Consider the following 19,666-nt stretch of genomic DNA (forward strand, 5'->3'; position numbering starts at 1 on the left):
TTCAACTTTTGACACTTCCTAGCTCTAAATTCTATTGAACAGATGAAGAACTAAAAGGGTATGACTTAGAAAAATAAAATCATATCCTCTTGTAGTATAAAGTACACTTTAATAATAAAAGTTCTAGCATGTTTGCAATGAGAATACCATATACATTTCTATGTAAAACAGTGCACGGTGTAAATGCCCTCAGATCATTCTCTATGCACCTTTAATGTGTGTAGGACTGAAAAAATGTAGGTCAGGTGCCTCAACTGGGAGTACGTATTGGCACAGCTTCACTGAAGTCAGTAGAGTGTTATGCTGTTTTACGTTATGAGGATCCCAGCTTGTGCTTTTTTTCCTATTTACCGAGTGCGTCTATTAGCCTTTCCTTTTAAGTTGCTAGTTTTGTAAAGAAACAGCACTTTTTTCCACCTTGCATGGCAAAATTAGCTTGCCCACGGTTGCCAAGAAGTACAACACATCCTCTGAAATACTCTTCTTGCTGATCTGACTGTAGTGCAAAATGGATGCTACAATAATGAACCCCTGTGTCTGGGACTTGGGACTTCCACAAACCTGTGCTATTCGTGTGCATCAGAAGGAATAGTTACAAGTAAAGAAGACAAAAAAAAGGTCTTCCTCTTGCAAAGGGATTATTTTGATCCAAGGGGGACGGAAACACAAATGATAAAACCATTTTAAGAATTCCGGCAGGTTAAAACAACCCTTCCCCCCCAATCTCATGATCACTGTTTTGTGGTTTAATTTGTAGAAATCAAATTTAAAAACAGTTTCATAGCCTGGTGGGAGGCCTAAGACTTGGGCTGGATTGGATTTGTTAATTGAATACATGTAAGTCCATTAATGCCCTGCTTGGAAAAAGGAAAACCCCACAAATACTACTACAACTACTACTACTATTACAAAAACCCTTCTTTTTCATAGAACACACCTCGCTTTAGACAGCTTCTGGACCTTCCCAACGTTCAGTTGTTCTATATCAGACTGGGGTTGCTTTATAGTGAGAGAGAGGAATGTTAGGTCTCTCCTCTATAGAAAGTGGTTAGCAATGGTGAATCGTATTAAGGCACTCACACCCAAAAAAACATTTTTTCTGGCCTGAGACCACTGATATTTCCGATTAGTTTCAGCCAGTAATTTGTAGAAAATTACTGCACAAATTATAATTCTGAGAGACTGGAGACCATTTTTGAAATAGAAAAAAATAAAGTTCATCATATACACAATTCCTTTTTTTTTTTTCTTTTAACTTAAAAGATTTCCTAAAACATCTTAACTATATTAAAGACTACTTAAATAATGAAAGACTTTAAATAATGTAGGTGTTTTTTTTCCAGTAAACTAGGATGGGCTGTATAATTGCCAGCATAATGGTCCCCTTTTAAACAATATATTTTTTATTTAAATCTTGTATGTATAATAACATGTACCAAAACATATTCCACTCCACATAAATAAGTATAGTTTTCTGACCTGGTTTTAAAAACTACATCTGTTCAAATAATCAGATTATAAGACAGCATTTTTTTCCTTTGTAATGTTTCCTTTAAAATCCTTCATTTCCCATCTCGCCTGTAAAATATTACTGTATTTCCAGAATACATCACTGATCATTAGTAAGAAAAAGTGTTAAGCCGAAACCTGAAAGCTGCAGTAAGTTAAAGGAAGTAAATGTTAAAGAAGTATTATGGAATGTATACTCGGCAGCATAGAGAGAGTGGTTCTTACTGGGACGAAATGGAAAATGACTCCAGAAGAAATATTTTATGTTCACATTTGAATAAACCAGACTTGTGCTATTCATTGTTCAAACGTGCAGGTCAGGATTTTAAAAAGTGGTATTTGTGATGCTGTTACTCAAGGCCACTGACCAAAATTATGCTGGCAATTAAATGGATGCCAGATGCATTATTGAGTGGACAGATGCTCTCTGTCTTGGATTGTTTTTTCCACTGATCTGTAACTTGAAGTTCACAATGTTCAGCCAGCAGCACAACCAAGTCATTAGCAAAGCTGCAGTTCCTTGACACGTAATTGCCAACTTGCTAGGCATCTGGCAGAGAGGAGTTCTTCAGACTCAGCTCTAGGAGGTTTTAATTTGAGAACTTCTCCAACAAGCCCAGGAGCCATCAGAATCCCTGCCCAGATCCTGTGGGAGTAGAAATGCAGTTTCTTCATGTATGGGTCCAGGCGTTCATCTTTCTTTACCAAAAGGGCAAGACACCCAGCACCATCTCCCTGTCTCTTGAGTCAGTGCCACCAGTGTCAGTTGTCATGGATTTGCAGGCAGGGTTGCACTTTCTTGAATACTTTAATGACTCCAGAATGTGGGTGTCTCTTCATTCTTATAAATCCCCATCTACAGGTGGCTGGCACAGCCTGTAGAGCCTATCAAGACAGATTAATAGTCAGTATTATAAATGTCAGACTAATAAAAAGTTATTGGCATTGGCATGCAACACTCAACTCCTCCTTTGTCATGCTTCAGTAACACTCACTGATAATCTGATGGCAAAGATTCAGCAAGTTCTGACTAGCAGGTTTGCAAACGGAAAGTGCCAGTAGCAAATAATTAATTAAATCATTTTACAGCTATTATTTTAAGAAAATATATATTTTTAAATGATATTGGTTCTTCCTAATTCTTCTGTGAAATTCTAGTCAGGTTTTGGCTTTTCAGTGGAAGGAAATCCTTTTTTTACCGGTTTTTCCTGGACATATTTAACTAATACAGAAATCTCATTCATTGCTTATTGATGTGGTTGCATTAACTTTAATTGCTAACCTTGTTTGCAGAGACACTTAAGAATAACAAACTGGAGATGAGGAGAAACCCCACTTAGATCATCCTGTCTATATTTCCCTTGTGTGCAAGCGTTCCCTATAGTATATTCTCTAGAGCTTTGTCCAGCCTGGATTTAATTAACTCAGAGGATGGGACTTCTATGACTTGCTTTCTAAGATCATTACACTGTCTTGCAAGTCTCCTATCTAGGAAATATATTTCCTAATAATTAACCTAAATTTAGTTTAACTGACAGTAATCTAATCTACTTCTGCTTATTTTCATTCCTTTTAGTCTTATGTACAACAGTGATGAAATAAGCAGATACCAGCATATCCAGGCTTTCAAATATTGTTTTAAATCAGTCCTTTAACCCATAAAATGTATTACTTTCTCTGCTCCACTACACATTGTAAATCACAACTACGGACTCTACTATTTTTTTTATCTTAAAATACTTAATGTGTGTTACAGCCTCAGGACCATAAAATTAGATCTTAAGTAATGAATGTTCATGACAAGGGAAAATATCACCACTCCTACAAATCTCACTTCTTGACATTTGGGAAATGGCAGAACCTAGCATAGAGTGCATATTCATCCTTTATTGAGATGGCAATCACAATTCAAGAGCTGGAGCGAGGGAGAAAATAGTAGGTCCCAACTATTGTTCTCTTTGAAAGGTCTCCGAGAAAGCAAAACAAAGCCAAGCTTGGCTACAGGCATTTCATCTTAATCTCCAGCCTCTAATTCTGTGCTGCATGCTTGGAATAATCTCCAATACACATCTGAAAGGGTGCAAATGCCAGAGATGGAGAGGTGTTGTGCAGGTGCTCCACCAGCATATAACTACAGTAGTGGGATGAAGAGAAAAAAATTGGCTACCAGCAAAAACTTCTTGACACTGAAGTACGCTGAATTCCCATCCATTTAAAAAAGGGACTATGTAAAACATTAGAGCAGGGATGTACTACATACATCCCACCAGTATAATAACAATGGCCCGGCAACTTGGAGTCAGCCAAACTGCAAGTGTGCAGAGGTGCCTTCCATTGGAAACTATAACTTATAAGTGGCACTCGGTGAGTTTGAGTCTTGCACTAGAGAATAAACCTACACTTACCCAGGGGGACAGCGTAGACTGACCCCTAACCCAGGGGGACAGCGTAGACTGAACTGCTTACTTCTCTTCTAGGTGACTAAGCTGGCTTGCCTTACACATGTGGTAGCCTTTACAGCTGGTTCATGGACACCTAGCATAGACCAGTGAGATTTGGCTTTTGAATGATATGAATGTTTAATGACACTATAATGGAACAGAATTAACTTTCCCTCTTAGGAATGTGGAGAGGTAGGAAATAGTCAAATACCACTCTTAATATTAGATTATTTTATATTATTTTAAATTATATTTCTCAGGAAGAGGCAAGCATCTCCCATTCCCATTAGAATCAGGGGACTTGCAGGCCTACATGGCCCTCTGACCCTGATATGGATATAAACTTAGGGCAGCTGAACCTTCTAGGGGTTGCATCAATATACAGGCTGAAATTGCTTACTCTTAAACCCATTCTGTAGTAAATCATTAGATACTCCAGCTATTCTAAACACTTCATTTGGCTCTAGCCAAAGTCTGAGTGCATGCATTATTGCTGCATATTTGTAGTCAGATTCGTCATTCGAGAGTCTCTGCAGAGAATACCGTCAGTCACTGAGGTTAATCAACTCATTGAAGGTGACACAAACCAGTAGAAGTGTTTTATTTAGACAATGCAAGAATCCTAAAAGTCAAGGGTGACTGGCAAATGAGTTTGGAACAAAGCTTTTAAAATATAAATGCACTTGGTTTAGACTAGTGATGTTTGGGACAGTTTTCCATATTGCTGCTGATTTATGTATTTATTTAATTCTCCTTTTCATAACGAATTTCAGCACTAGTGCAATGAAGCAACAGCAATTGGGATAATATGTTATACCACTTGGATAATATGTACCATACATAATAAGCTACCTGGGTGCTGATGGCGGCATCTGATCCATCACTTTGAGGTTTTTAGCAGAGATTTCAACCCTTGGTCCCTAAGGAAACACAGAATTTATGTTGTTGACAATATCAATAAAACATTTGAACCCTAAGGGAAAAATACTGTAACAGGAATATTTCTATTTGAGAACCCATTAACTACTTTTAGAAGCTCTGGAATCTACTGGGTGTGTGCATTAGTCATCTGTGTTTATGCAAGATGAAAGCTGTCCCAAAGCACTTAACAAGCAATCCCGTAAGAGTTCGACAAAGTAATGTTGTACGATAACATCTTTACTGTATATACTAGATGTTAATAAATACATTATATAACCTGCATTTTCAAGGAACAGTCTCGTGTTTGTGCATGTAATTTGCAGAAGCATGTCTGCATGTTCCATATGTTTTCTAACAGCCATGCTAACACTTCAAATAATGTACATTCATGGATGCACTTTAAATAACCTAATGGCTACAAGATTCAAATCCTAGCATTTTTCTTCTGGTAAGTTTGCATGCAGTTGCTTGAATTTTAGTGTCTAGATGTGGGTCAAGATATGAACAGAACTCAGCTCCTCAAAACAATGGATTGGTATTTTAACAAAGAGGCCAGGAGAATGAAAATGTGTGGCCTGCCAGGAATCCAGCTAAGAAAATCATAATACCAGGAGTCTTAAGTACTCACTTGCTTTCTCATAATGTCTGTAGCCTGCATGATGCACTTGGGTAAAAGTCCATGGCTTCTAGCCAGTATGACTGCTTGTTCCAGGGACACATTCAATGTACTTCTGGACATGGGAGACAAGGGATGTTAAATCCACAAATCATAGGCACCTGGTTAAACTTATTTCTCTTGTAACAATCTTATCTCTTTTGTTTCTGATTTTTAACAAAGGTGCTTATTAGTAAGTACAAGTGAATTTAGCATCTGCACAGTTTTAATGTTTACTTCCTAGGTTTTTATTTGAAAACAATTGTATAAGCCAGTTCAGTGACCCTCCTCTAGCCTTGCAACATCTAGGTCAAACTGCATTTCCTGCTGATCTCTGATGGAGATATTTATGTCTCCTTTGTGCTTCTGCAATGGCTCGTGTCAACTATGAGCTAAACTGTTCCTCAGCTAAGCCACTGGGACCATTCAAAGAATGGTACTGTTAGTATCCACATTAATACCCCAAAATATTTTAAAACCTTTTATTTGACATGGATTAGCCTCTATTTGATGACTGAAAACCACATAAATTCAAGATCTGTTACAGTACAGAGCTCCTCAAAGTCCCAACCTAACCTGAAATAAGAAGTGCCAACATTTTTTCATTCCTATTCTAAGTGGTTGCAGGTTCTAATTCCTTGAAACTGGCTTAAATAGGCACCTTGTTGCCATATACAGGAGAAGAAAGCTCTTACCACAGCAGTCCCAAAATCTCACCTCTGCATCCCTGTGCCACACATGGTAATCTGACATGCTCCAAGCCGATAGCAGAGCTCTGAGGATATAGGCAGCAGACCAGCTCCTGATACGTTACTGCTGGAATATCCTGGTTGGGTGGGTTTTGTGCTAATAAAAGACTTCATCAGTCTGCAAAGCTCATCCATTGCATTAATGGGGCGAATAAGCTGCACAAGAACAATAAACAAATGCATCAGTGGCATATTCACTTCTTTTCTTAAACAGATATTTGGAAGGGTATTTTCTCCCATATCTAAAGATAATGTCTGAGATCTATAGCAGAGGCAGTACCATAGAGTAACAATTATTTACGTTGATATGATTTTCAAAAATGCACAAGCAGAAACTAAGTGTTGGGGCAGCTCCCTGCAAGTGATCACAAAACATGATATATCCTGTTTCTGCAGTAATTGGCTCCGACTTCTTTTTACTAAAATAATGCCTTTCTGTCCCTTTGCTTCTCTATGTGCAAAAGATAAAAGAAAACCATGTGTCCCTGTCAGACAACACTTACCACTGAATTTATCTTTATTTGTTATTTTACTGTAGATGATGAAACATTCTCACATACAAATTAATTGTTTTTTCCTTTTCTAAATTCATCTTAGGCCTCATCTCTCTGGGGTTCAGTTTCAGGTTCTGTTTTTTAGAAATAAGCTCAAGCTGCTTGGGGCAGGAACTGATTTTTCTGGGTATATATTTTTTGGGGGGGGGGATGTTGTACTGTACCGATATAACAAATTCACAGTCAATGGTTGGGCCACCCTATCATATAAATAATAAAACTGAATAATACCTGGTCAATTTTCACTGCCGTAGTATTGGAATCAGTGGGCAGATTGGATCTCTCAAGGTAAAATGTCCTGCAGTTAGACATTAAGAATTGGATTATCTCATTTCAGGCACATATACATGCATTACTACCTACTACATGCCATCTCTGATTGTCTTGGAAAGAGAACTGCTGTCAATAAAAATGATGTTTCTTATTGAGGCCCTGAATTATTTGTTTTTATAGCAACTGAGTTTAAATGCAACATTTTAGCTCCAGTCAAAAATCCAAACTCCAATTAGATGGAAATTGCTTCTGGCACAGTCCAGTAATCCAGAAGGACTTTAAGCCTCCCTCTCCCCCCTCAAATAATTTAACAGGTTTCCAACCAAAAATGAAACCCCCTCCCACTTCATTTCTAAGAAGAAAAAATATACAAAACAAAAAAGGAATGTCTCTTTTGCCAAAAATCTCCTTTACTCCAAAGACTCCCTGGACGTGTCTGCACGTGCCAATTAATGCACAGCAATAAGCTCTGGAGCTTATGGCTCTGGAGCTAATTACTGCCAAGCATGCATCTGTACATGCATCTGCCAGGTAGACATCTGCATGTGCACCCAGCACATTGAGCCAGGGTGGAAGAGCTCCAGCTGGCAGGGAGCCCTCCGGCTCCACATGCTGCAGAGGGGCTGACTAGGGCGTGAGGCTGCTTCAGTGTGGGCTAGCTGGCAGGCAGCCCCAGCCAGCCCCGCCAGTGTGTCTACATGTACACAGCTGTGGAGTTTTTTACTTGTATTTACAAGTACTTATATTTACAAGTACTATCCTGCTGCAGAGTAAAAAATTAAACTAATTAGCTGTGCAGTAAACATCTCAACATCTACACATGCACCCCTATTAGACTCAAGTAAATCAATTCACTCCACAGCAGGATAGTACTTGTAAATACAAATATACAAATACTGTCCTACTTCAGAGTAAATTAGTTTACTTTAGCCTAATAGGGGCACATATATAGACACTGAGACATTTACTGCACAGCTAATTAGTCTATCGCATAGTAAATATCTCATGTAGACGTGCCCACTGTGTACTAGATGTGGAAACACTGGCAAAGAAAAATGTAACCTATTCAGTTTAAATGTTCTCAGTAAGCAGCACCCTTTTAGCATTTTTCCTGGGAAGGGAACATGAGATACCTGAGTTTACGGTAGTACTGTTGCACTTTTTCAAGTGAGGTGCCATTAACCTGCTGCTGAAGTTCTTCTACAGACAAGCCTCCTGGTTGTACATGGCTCTCCAGGCTTTCAAGAGCTGCAAAAATAAAGGGGTTTTTTTTTCCCCATTTTTTAGTGTTTTTGTTTTGTTTTTCTATTTGGCTATTTGTCTTTCATTTCCTACTTTCAGTATGTGGCTGTCAATTCACATTAAATACCAAGCTTGTAAAAAGCAAAATTAAATGCCTGTATGCCCAGTGAAAGGTGTGTCTTTTAATGAACCATTTTGCTATTCTAAAAGGTCAGGGCTCCTATAGTACTGGATCACTGTAATATCCTAGTAGTAACTCTCCTAGACTAGATGCTACAATGCGGGACAGCGAGTCCTGTAGAGGTCCCTTCACTTAGAGCCCAGATTCTATGAACCAACATAGCAGTATGTGCACACATGCCTGTTTTAGCGCTCTTGGTCTGTGGCCTAGGAATACGGGAATCTCCATGCTAGATTAGACAGGTCTCTTTAATCCAGCATCCCATCTGACAGTGACCTGGAGTTTCACTGAGCCTCAAGAGAATTAACATCAGGCAGATGTGGGGAATAATCAGATTCCTCTGCATGGCTCATGTTAATCACTATATCCTATGAATTCCCCAAATATGTTAGAGTGGTTTCTCCTCAGCATGACAATTTCTAACCCTAACTTCTTTACGTTGTCAGTTTTGCTACAGTGAGAACTCTAGAGTCATTCCTAGAGGGTCATTCAATAAACCCCTGGATATCGAGTAACTAGTTACATCTGCCATCACATTTGTCTTTATAAGGAGTCTCACAGGCACCTCTTGTAAAGAGCACTGCATGTAGCTTCAAGCTTGCCCCATTCTGGAACCGGGAAGGCAGTTTGGAGAAGTAGTAGCTGTCAAGATACAAGATAACCTTCAAGGCCTGCCGACTTCCTTCAATGTGGTAGAAGATGTGAGTATCTGGAGAAACAAAGATGGGATGGCTGCTGTGTTACCAAAACAAGAACAATACTTCAGTGTACCATTTAAGAGCATTTCACCATGGAACATGAGAAAAATGGCAAGGAAGTTACTGGTTTTTAAGAGAAACAAGCAAAATATATTTAGAAATGACTGATGTGATATTTATCAGCGCTGATTTATTCTTTTCCTCTGGTGTGTCTGCCTCGCCTATTAGATTGTAAACTCTTTGGAACGGTTCTCAGATGGAGCAATTTTGGGATAATCTGCTATTCTGTACTTGCACAGCCCTTAGCACAATGGGGTCCTATTCTTGTTTGCTTCCCGGACATTATTGTAATAAACACAGATTTAAATCAATATGTTCCATGACAGCCAGTGTTGGATGAGTAGAGGTGGGAAACGCTTCGAATCACCATCAAATATTTGCCTGGGTCCTATTGTGATTAGTGACTAAAGTGTAACAGGAGTTACAGACTTCATCAAGGTGTTTCCCACACTGCACGTACCTTCCAGCTAAATATACGAAAGGCCTTGGGGGAGCGGGTAATCAAATAAAGAAGGCAGGCCGAACATTGGAACAAAAGGGGAATTTCTTGGCCTCAGGGGTAAATCACTTTCAATACTGTCATGGAAACTGCCATAGGATCTTTGAAACCACTTTGGTTTTTCAGGTCTTATTTAACTAATTATGCACAGAAATTATTATGGTGCTTAAGATGCACCTTTTGGAGGGATTAAAAAAAAACTAAGCTGATGCTGGTTTGATTTAAACCTGCAGTTATAGAGTCCACAAGGTCCAGAACGGATGCTTAACCAGACAGTATTTGACAAGAAATGCTTATCTAGTTGCCTGCTCTCAGTTTCTCTTCCATACATGTAGCATAAGGCCCAGCAGCAGGCAAGGGTCATGGCTGTGAAAATAAGCTCACCAGCAACATGCCTTTCCCTTCTGCTCCAGAAAAGAAGAAATCTGAGTGACACATTGGGGTGAGGTCTCAGCTCTCATTACCTTCAATGCAAGTTAAGGAAATGCAGCACATCATAGAAGGCATTCAGCAGATCCCAGGACTGAGCACTTCTCAGAGACTTAAAACTAGGCTGGAAACTAACCAGAAATGTAAGTAAGAAAGAAGAGCTTCATAGCAACTTAAAAGTCTCACTTGCTACATGGCTTTCATCCAGCTGCTTGAAATAAAAGGCAACCTTGTCCAGCTCTGACAGGGTCACCTGGATGTCTTCCAGCATTGTGCGCTCCTCTTTCTGCAGAGAGGAGAAAGGGCTTATTTATTTCTATCTATGAAGCAGAGAAATACAGACATTAGAAGCATGAAGACGGGATGGTTCGAGGGATGGAGGATGAATTGTGAAGCCGGGCTAGGTGGAAGTGACAGAAGGCCGTTTTCACCTGACAACAGCATGAAGTTTGCTTTGGTTGCTTCCACCCCAGTCTCAGTGGAGAGGGGTTCATCTCCTAGAAGCCCCAGAAATACCAGTCTCGCTCCTGCAGCCTCAGTAAAGAGCTAAGGATTGAACCAGTCCTGGAGACCTGAACTGTATCCTACGCCTGACTTTGGAAGCAGGCTTACTCCACAGCTCCCACTTGTTAGACCCATGTTCTGCCCCCAGTTTTACACTGCTTTTCAATTTATAATTATTAGTTTAGCTTGGTTGGTGGTATCAGTTGATGGCCTTTGCCTGAGAGTTTCCTACTCGTAGTAGGCAAGTGGATTTTATAAGACCTGCTCCTTCAGTGAGGTGCTGCCAGGTCAGGCTTGAAACGCATGGTTAGGGCAGGTGAAAAAGCTTTTCATGCCACTCCCTGCACCAAACCCAGTTTTGTGACTGCTTTCAGCAAATACAGAAAAGCTCATATCTATACTTCACCCTTAGCTGCTGGAACAGGTGAGAACCACTTTTGGCTGCTTCTTGAAATGCATCTTCTGACCAGCGACCAGCAGAGGGCAACCCTCACACATCACTAGTGAAGTCCCGGGTGACAGAGCAGCATACTCCAGCTACTAAAACCAACACTCAAGTACCGCTCTACGACTTTTCTGCACGTTAAATTTCAGCAGTCAAATGTGCTCCCCTGGCCAGGCCAGCAGTCTAGTGCTGGTGTGGGGCCAGTGCCCGATGGATGGGACACTCGGAGCAAGATGAAAGCAGGCACTTTGCAGGTGTTGGGGATGGCTCCTCATGTAGATACAATAAGGAGCTCTGGCCAGGTGGTGAGTGGGAGGGAAGCGTAGTTGGCTCGGACAAAGACAAAAGGGGCAGAGCTAGGAAACCCAGCCACTTACCACTGTGGGGGACAGCAGGGACTGGTAGTTGAGCAAAACCCCAGTGGCTGCTATCTGCTCCAGCCACTTCTTGCTGGCATCCCTGCTGCTCTCCTCATACTCCCCATTGTTGTTGTATCTGTAGTTGAGAGCAGCCAGCAGCTGCTCAGAGAAAGTGCAAATTGCAGCCACGAGGGACTGGCAGAAAATGGCATCTCGTCGCAACTGCAGCTCCGTGTCTGCCGAGGAGAGAAGGGAAAGAGGCACAACGCAGTCAAGCAGATTTTGCCTTTCATCCACTGTGGAAGAGCCCACCTCCCTGCCTGACATTTGGCTTGTGCTGTAACCTGGCACCGATTTGATGGAGAACTGCCTTCTGTTGTCTACGGGGCACAGAGTGCACATGTGCCTTAAGGACTTCCCTGTCCCCTAAATCCCTATCAACACCCCAGTCCCTCCTTACTTTAATGATTTTTCTCAAAACAGTGCTCAGGAAGAGGAGGTGGCATCTCTACTTCCATCCTTGGCCTTTAGTGATTCCACTGCTCTAACCCATCTGCCTTTAAACCTTCCTCTCTGCTCAGGGCATTAAATGGTATCATGTAGTTCACATTTCCCTGGGCAAATCTCGACAGTGTTAACTCTCTGCTTCCACTCAGCCTGCCCGTGAGTCATCCACTGGCTAAATAAATCCTGTCATGCTTAAGGGGATTATAGCAAAGAGTGGCACATGAATAAATGAAGAGCTATTTTCAGCTACTCCCTGGTTTCTCTAGTATTCACTAGGGCTTCTCTTGTTCCCCCAGGAGTGTTTTTTTTGGAGAGAGCAGCCAAGTATTTCACACAGAGGCTTTGAAGTTACTGAAGATTTTTATAATGAAGCAGGAAAGGAACTAAGACAGAGAAGACTCAGGGATGTATCTGTAGTCCAAGGCAAATCCTCCCTGCGCTACTGATGGTGAAGCAAAAAAAGTTTAAAGTTATTCTAAAGGCAAGAGAACCCTTCAGTGAAGTAAGGCCAATATAGCCAGTGCTGCCACCCGCTCCTCCTCATAGGGGGGTTTGAAAATGCTGTTGAAGAGGGGTGTAGTCAGAGACCTAAGGAATCGGGGTTCACAAAAGCAGATTTTGTGGGTGCTCTGCCTAACAACATGGGCTAGTTTAAATTAACGTGAACTAAAACACGACTCTGGGACATGGGAAAGTAGTGTAAAGCCACCTCTGCTTCCCACCTTCAGTCTATGGAGCTCAGAATCAAGGCCCAAATTATCTGCCTAAAACTTCCTTTAAAAAGAATCCAGCAAATGTTTCAGCTTGTTATTTTTTACTTAATACATGCATACATACATACTTAATACATTTTTTACTTAATACATACATATAGATCCAGATAATACATACATAGAGACCCAGATAAACCAAACATATGCTTAAATGTAGAAATGTAGAAACCAAGTAACTGCACACGTAAAATGGGAAGTCAATCACCTGAAAATGTCAATCGCTTGCTTTTTTTTTGGCTAACACAGAGACTAGGCCAGTAATGTACTTAGATTCTAGCTTCAAATTTAGGGTCTTTTCCCATTTTCCTGAAATAACACTGTTCCCCTTTGCTGATTGGCTTCAATGATAAGCCCATGTAGCTGTTGTTTGCACTGTAGAGATCTATGTGAGTTGGTTAAAAAGCAAAGTGCACCCTAAAAAAAACAGAGCAAACCCCTTACTCAAGGTCTGCTCAGGCTGTTGAGAAAGCATGGCAAATTTGAAAGTAAACTGTGCAATAGCTTCTCATTTTTGCTGCCTCTCCCCACCACATTCAGAAGCAGCAGAGGTCACCTGGACTGAGGCTTACAAAAGAGGAAGATGATGAAAGGACAAAAGAAACGGTGCTCAAATGACATTAACAACTGAGCAGGTGGCACCAGAGTGACCTATGTAAAGTCAAACCAAAACTGAGCTATGACATTATTAAGATATAAAGGGCTGCCCAGAATGGGTTCAAGAGACGACACAATGTCATCAGCAAGCCAGCTACACTTGATATGCAAAGGCAACAATAGCTGGGTGATGGAAAAACTCAAATGCTTGTGTGGGTGCAGACCTGCCAGCTCAGGACATTAGTAACGCTGACAACATTTTGCACAATGCACTAAATCAAAGGCCCTTACCTGTGCATTTTAGCAAGGCCAGAAGCAGTTGATTCTTCCCATCTAGAAAAGTAAAGACAAGAAAAGCCCAAATAAATACAATAACAAGCCCAAATAAAAACAATATGATTTGCACCCAACTAACAGCACTCCATTTCTGTTTAGCACAGACCATAATCTGCAGTCACACAGATGTTTGATACAACAGGAAGTGAAGCATAAATCAAGCCCTGTAATAGGTGAAATGCTACATCAGCTACCAGGAATTACTGGGTAAAAATTTGTGCATGTGGAAGAATACTTATGAAAATGACCTCTGACCTGGGCCCTTAATTTGAGAGTTAGATCTGTTCAGACTCAATCAGCCTATTTCAGTTCTACCAGAGTTTTAGTCTGAAGCAACGGTCGCAATGGTTCAGATGTTTACAACAGCTAATTAAATCCATCACCTTCACTCCATTCATTTCAGGTTCTGCCTCTCCCTTATTTTCATTTGCTTTAAATGTTTTTAAAGAAGACGGAGACAAGCTGATCGGCCTGACAACTTTCTGTCCAGACAGACTAACCAAGCAGCGTACAAGAGACAGAAAAAGTTCCTTGTGATCACGCACTCCAAAGTAGCGGTGCTGCAAAATATCGTCACTGAGACCACTACTGAACCCACCAACCACCTGCTCGCTTCACTCCCCTCTCAAGTCCCAGTAACCAAGAGGTGATTTTTCAAATAACCTCATTAGACTTATGTGACAAAAGGACGTTTACCCTTTTAACCCTGAAACTGAGGGTCCAGTTTCTCTCCCCGCCCATTCTCCCATTTCACAGACCTTCCACGTGTTTTTGTATAGTTTCAACAAGGTTCTTGATGCACTGTGGAAGGTTCCAGGGATCTTCTTGGATGCTGACTTGGATATTATTCCGACACTTCACTGTTGTTTCTTCCTTCTGTTTAAACTCTGTAACAAAACAGAGTCTAGGTCCAGCAGTGGAAAATGCTACAAAGCTCAGAGTTGCACATTAGCTATGTTACCTGCATACAGGTTCAATCAACTGAATACAAATATAATATATAACCCCCACCAGCGAGGGAGGTAAATGACTAATTCCTATAGCCATATAACAAGCAGTCCCAGCTGATTATATGCTAAGTACCATGCTCCAAGAGGTATGCACACAGTTCATATGCACAGTACATGGGAACTGTGTGCTAAATTCCTTCTGCAGTATGTTACAATTGTATCTTGAGAACCAAAGTTGCAGTGAAAGGGCACCGTTCCTTTTTGTAATCTCTGTTTATTATAATGGGCAGCCAGATACATCTGTGCCCCTTATGTCCTCTTCCGGATGGCAGTAGACCAACACTGTAATGCTGACTGTAACAATCCCTTGCAGCTTCATGACCAAGTTTGCCACATAGAAGCCTAACTTAACTGAAGAGGATGAGTTCTGTTGCTCATGATGCAGTTATTCAATTTAGCAAAACTGCCTGAACTCAGTGATAAAACATATGGCCACACACATACATTGGCAATGCATAGATGCACATGCACCCCCTCAGATTGGCGGTGCACCCCCTGAGAGAAGCACTGCCGATGGCATCTGCAGGCAGTCGCTGCTCGCCATCCTCCCCACGCTCACCACCAGCAGTGTCTGCGGGTGGTGACTGACCTTCGGTTGGCAATTGCCACCCTCCTAGCCACCCCCCACACCACTGCCATAGCCATCTGCAGGAGCTCCCCACTCACCGCCGCCACTGCCCCCCCAGCCTCCGGGGGCATGTGTCATTCATGCACACATACATATATGGCATGTCTACATGCATACATACATACATTGGTGGTGCACCACGGCAGTGTAGACTACATGGGGCACTACTGTACAGTCATTACTGTGCATTTGCTTAGCATTTGTATTAGCAAGTGCTAAATAAATGCACAGTGACCAGAGTTACTGTGCAGTAGTGCTGGAAAACGTCTTTTAGGTGACACTACTGCACAGTAGCCGAATACTACTGTGTAGCAGTGTATTAGCACTGTCTGTACTGTGATTGTCTTTGTAAGAGATGAGTGTGTTTTGAATTAAACAAACAAACTTAATACTATAAGAAAAATTATGCAGGGTGGCTGCCTTTTCCTCACTGCATTCAAAGAGTGTGTGTAAGGCCAAACAGGTTTCTACATTTGTTAAGTGTAACATGAACACAGCTTTTCCAAATGCTTCTGAAGCCTTCACAAAAAACATCTGTTGTCTCTGTAAAAGTGACATCTGCTGCTTCTAATATGGCTGATGTTTTTTGGGAGGAAAAGCAAAACCAAATGAGACCACAGCACTTGAAGTGCAGAAAAGATAATAAAAGTTTTCAAGTTTCAAGAGGGGAAGGAAGGACAGCAAAAGTTCAGGAAATAATAAAGTTCTATCTCAGAAGGGAAGAAACTGCACCCAGGGCCCTAAACCCCTAAGACCAAAGTCCCATCTTCCTCTTTTAGGACAAGAAACACAGTATTGTTTGCTTGCTCACCATGAAATCCAGTTACTCGGGTGTCTAAATGAGCATTTGTCATCTGAGGATGAGTTTATGCTGGCAACTACCCATCCCTTGAAAGAAGCAGAGTAATTCCTTCAGCAGGCTCATGCAGGCCTTGTTGGTACCACTTGTAGGCTCCAGTAGCTGAGACTATATCAGCTTGGCAGAATGCCCCTTTCCTGTGAGTCTGACCCATCCCTGTTTCATGTCTTCTAAGATGTATACCTCTGTACTGCATCATACAGAGGAGCTGGGGCACTTAACAAAATCTCTGGGCCATTCAGAAGCATGTTGTAGGGAAGTGCTGCACTCTGCCCAATGTGAAAATGATCAGTGAACAGTAAACCACACCAATGGTCACCCATGTTTGTGTCCCATTATTGTGACATCTAACCCACTAAAATATGGACTAAATTAGTCCCATTATTATAGCTACATATAAAGTTTTGGTAACTGTGCAAGTAAATTATGTGTGCTGATCTGCCACTTGCACATGCTGATGTCTGAACTTCTGTCCCAGAAAGATAAGATTTCTCTGTATCCTGGGAAATTACTATATTCAGTATGGCCAACCCTGTTTTGTTTACCTTGCAAACCATGATCCATTGGAAAGTGCCTGGTTTCTTCAAAGGCCTTTGTTATCACTGGTCCTTTGAGGAGTGCATTGATAGCATCAACCTGCAGTAGGAATTGTTGGTTGGTCAGTGCCACTTACAGAAGAGGTTTTGCACAGGTCATTCATGGAAAAGTGCTGAAGCAATAACATTTGCTGTATTTTTTTAACTAACTTAGAATAACTGAGCTGGATGCTTCCACACTATTGTCCATATCTGCTAATCTTAATGGAATCTTACCCATAGCAAATAAAATTAAACTATCCAACTCTTCCCAGCTGCCTGATACTACATATGGGTTAGGCAACATGCGCAGAAGAGTAATGATCTAGTGCTGGGAGACTAAGGGGGACAGAAAAGACTAAAGGGGTTAAACAATATAATTCAATGTATCAATTCCATAAGGACATGCCTTGGTTACATTCTTTTCCAAAGTTCCATACATGAGACCCATTTTGATCATTCTTATTAGAACAAAAAATTGCTTTTTTGTGATTTTTCCCAAACTTTTTATGATGACTCTGAAACTGCAGAACAACCCTGTCTCGATCACAAGGTGACCTGAATGTTGGTTGAGATAAAACTGCTTCCTCAAACTCTCCCATACACAGTTCTCCATATCTTATTCCACATCCTTGACAGATTGGTTTCCTCCAAAACTTGGTGCGTCGGTCTCAGATAGCTAATAGCTAGCACATGCACCTGGTTAAAAAGATGTTCGAGACAACCGTGCAGCTTGTCCTGTTTGTCTGAAGGAATCCTCATGTCATTGGGAAGCTCATCACCTAATTAAAAGAACAACAGATGGTTTCTATAAATCATGTAACGGCTTCAGACTTCTCGCATTTTTGTGATGTGGTTACAGCCAGACCAAAAAAGGGGGGAAATCCCTCGTGACAAGAGTTTAACTGTACAGAATAGTAGTCGTCACTGTGGTCGTTCTGTTCCAGTAACAGAGCAGCGAAACCGCTCCGGTCCATAGACCATAATCATTGTGACCTTCAGGACATGCAAGTAACCTGTTTGCAAAGAGCCTCTAGCCTATTTTCTCCACCACACCCCTTGATTTCAGTGGTACACTGAGAAAATGACAGACTTCTCGCTCTTTCATTATCGTGGGATTTAGTTTGGTGCTTTTACAAAGCCATTTTTCCAGCAGCACATCCAAGAAATCACAACCAGCAGAGCCACACCGATGCACGGCCTTATGTGGTCTCTGATACTGGAGAGCCTCTTACATATTCCTCCAGCACACACTCACCTGATCCCATCTCATCGCTGCCGAGGTAAGAGCTGTTGCTCCGTACGCTGGTGTAGGACAGCACCGAGTCCCGATTACTGTTACACTCACTGGAAAGAGAAGGAAATTGCCTCATAAACTGGCCTTACCCTGGACATTTACTCAGGTTTTTTTTCAAAATCTACTCCACATACCCTAAGAAAAAATCCTTTAGTCATTAATAGGGATGTTAATATTAATACCCAAGTCAGGGCTGAATGAATAATTCAGTTCCAAGGATCTTGGTGAAGCTTTGATTTGTGAGCAAGAACGTTACAAAGAACGAAGACAGATTTGCCCACCGGGTTTCTCGTTACACTCAGGGCACAGGGGGCCACTACCGATGCTCCAGGAATGTGCTAAGGGAGACCCTACTATATAATGATTCAATCTCCCTGATCCTGGTGGAAATGATGCAGATCTCAGTCATCCTTCTCCAGCATAAGCTAATGCTACAGAGGCACAGCTGTTACGGATGGAGAAGAGGAGTGTAGGTACCCTACGTAAGTGGAAAAGCAGGCATTGTGGAGCTTTATGCTGTCATGCTACTTTCCTGCCCTCCCATTTCTACACCTTCCCTGTCTCCTCACTGTGTCTCTAAGCTGAATAAAAATACTGCAAACCTAACCGGAAGGCTTCTGTTATTTTGGTAGCCTAAGAATGAAAATAGTCACCCTATCCCACTAAAGGCATCAGCGAAGCCTTGAGTAGCACACTACACCTCTAGAAGTTCTCCATTAAAATCTAAAGGGTGATAGCAATACATAGGGCATCATTACTACAACACAAATCCCTACAACCCCTTACAGGAGAAACACTATTTCAGACCTGTGGCTTCTAATAGTCAGTGAGAGAGGAATATAGCTAATGCAAACAAGGTATTTTCTTATCTGTAATGTTCTCATTCTTATAGCTCCTCAGTATCCAATTTGTGGATCAGGAACTATTAAAATATGTTTGATTCCCCCTTGAGTAACTATTAGTTCAATTCCGTGTACTTTAATTGTCTGCTTCTGTCTTGTAAAGATAGGACACAATAATCTTTTTCATCTTACATTTCTGTTAAAATTTCGGCGCATATGACAGCCCAAGAGAGACTTTGCCTTTGATCTCACTACATTCCTCAGAACAGATTAGGCTCAATTACAGAATCCTTTTAAACAAAACAGAGTTCAATAATGGGCTTTCTATTAAACGAAGAAGAAAATTCTTTGTATTGCATTAATATAGCGCCAAGGCACCTAGACAAGTTTTCATTTTAGGGTGGACAAATGCCTATTGGTGACAAGGCTAAACACACCAAAGTCATCCTACCTGGCACCTAGACCTCGGTGTGACCTAAGAGAGAGCATTTTTCTATGCATGTTAAAAATAAAGAAAAACAGTTGCGGAAGGAATATGAATATGAAAGTTTGTGAATCAGACTTTAGAGTTGATGGCATCAGTGTTTTCAAATAAGAAAGAAAAAAAGAAAATGGCACTTAAAATCAAATTGTTATGGTCTATTTTTCATTATTCATTAATACAGGAACACAGCCAACATAGCCTGAGGCTTTCATATAAATGCGAACATTTGCCAGGTTTTTTTT

General features: G+C 41.1%; 1 protein-coding gene across 2 annotated transcripts in view; it reads right to left on the bottom strand.

The window, feature by feature from the left end:
- Positions 1–1,117: 1,117 nt before the first annotated feature.
- PREX1 (phosphatidylinositol-3,4,5-trisphosphate dependent Rac exchange factor 1) overlaps positions 1,118–19,666 on the bottom strand; it is a 229,258-nt gene continuing 210,709 nt past the window's right edge. For both annotated transcript variants that reach the window (XM_090064463.1, XM_090064462.1), the window contains exons 27-40: positions 18,060–18,148; positions 17,501–17,583; positions 16,772–16,862; positions 14,488–14,616; positions 13,685–13,726; positions 11,538–11,755; positions 10,398–10,497; positions 9,091–9,234; positions 8,236–8,350; positions 7,061–7,127; positions 6,244–6,431; positions 5,500–5,602; positions 4,803–4,870; positions 1,118–2,394 (exon numbers count right to left, since the gene is read on the bottom strand). In XM_090064463.1, the coding sequence (XP_089920589.1) occupies positions 2,352–2,394; positions 4,803–4,870; positions 5,500–5,602; positions 6,244–6,431; positions 7,061–7,127; positions 8,236–8,350; positions 9,091–9,234; positions 10,398–10,497; positions 11,538–11,755; positions 13,685–13,726; positions 14,488–14,616; positions 16,772–16,862; positions 17,501–17,583; positions 18,060–18,148 (1,480 nt within the window). In that variant the 3' untranslated portion in view covers positions 1,118–2,351. The remainder of the gene's footprint in view (positions 2,395–4,802; positions 4,871–5,499; positions 5,603–6,243; positions 6,432–7,060; positions 7,128–8,235; positions 8,351–9,090; positions 9,235–10,397; positions 10,498–11,537; positions 11,756–13,684; positions 13,727–14,487; positions 14,617–16,771; positions 16,863–17,500; positions 17,584–18,059; positions 18,149–19,666) is intronic.

Source organism: Crocodylus siamensis, chromosome 10 (assembly GCF_052110815.1).
Source record: "Crocodylus siamensis isolate JL-2025a chromosome 10, ASM5211081v1, whole genome shotgun sequence".
In the NCBI taxonomy this organism is placed as follows: Eukaryota; Metazoa; Chordata; order Crocodylia; family Crocodylidae; genus Crocodylus; species Crocodylus siamensis.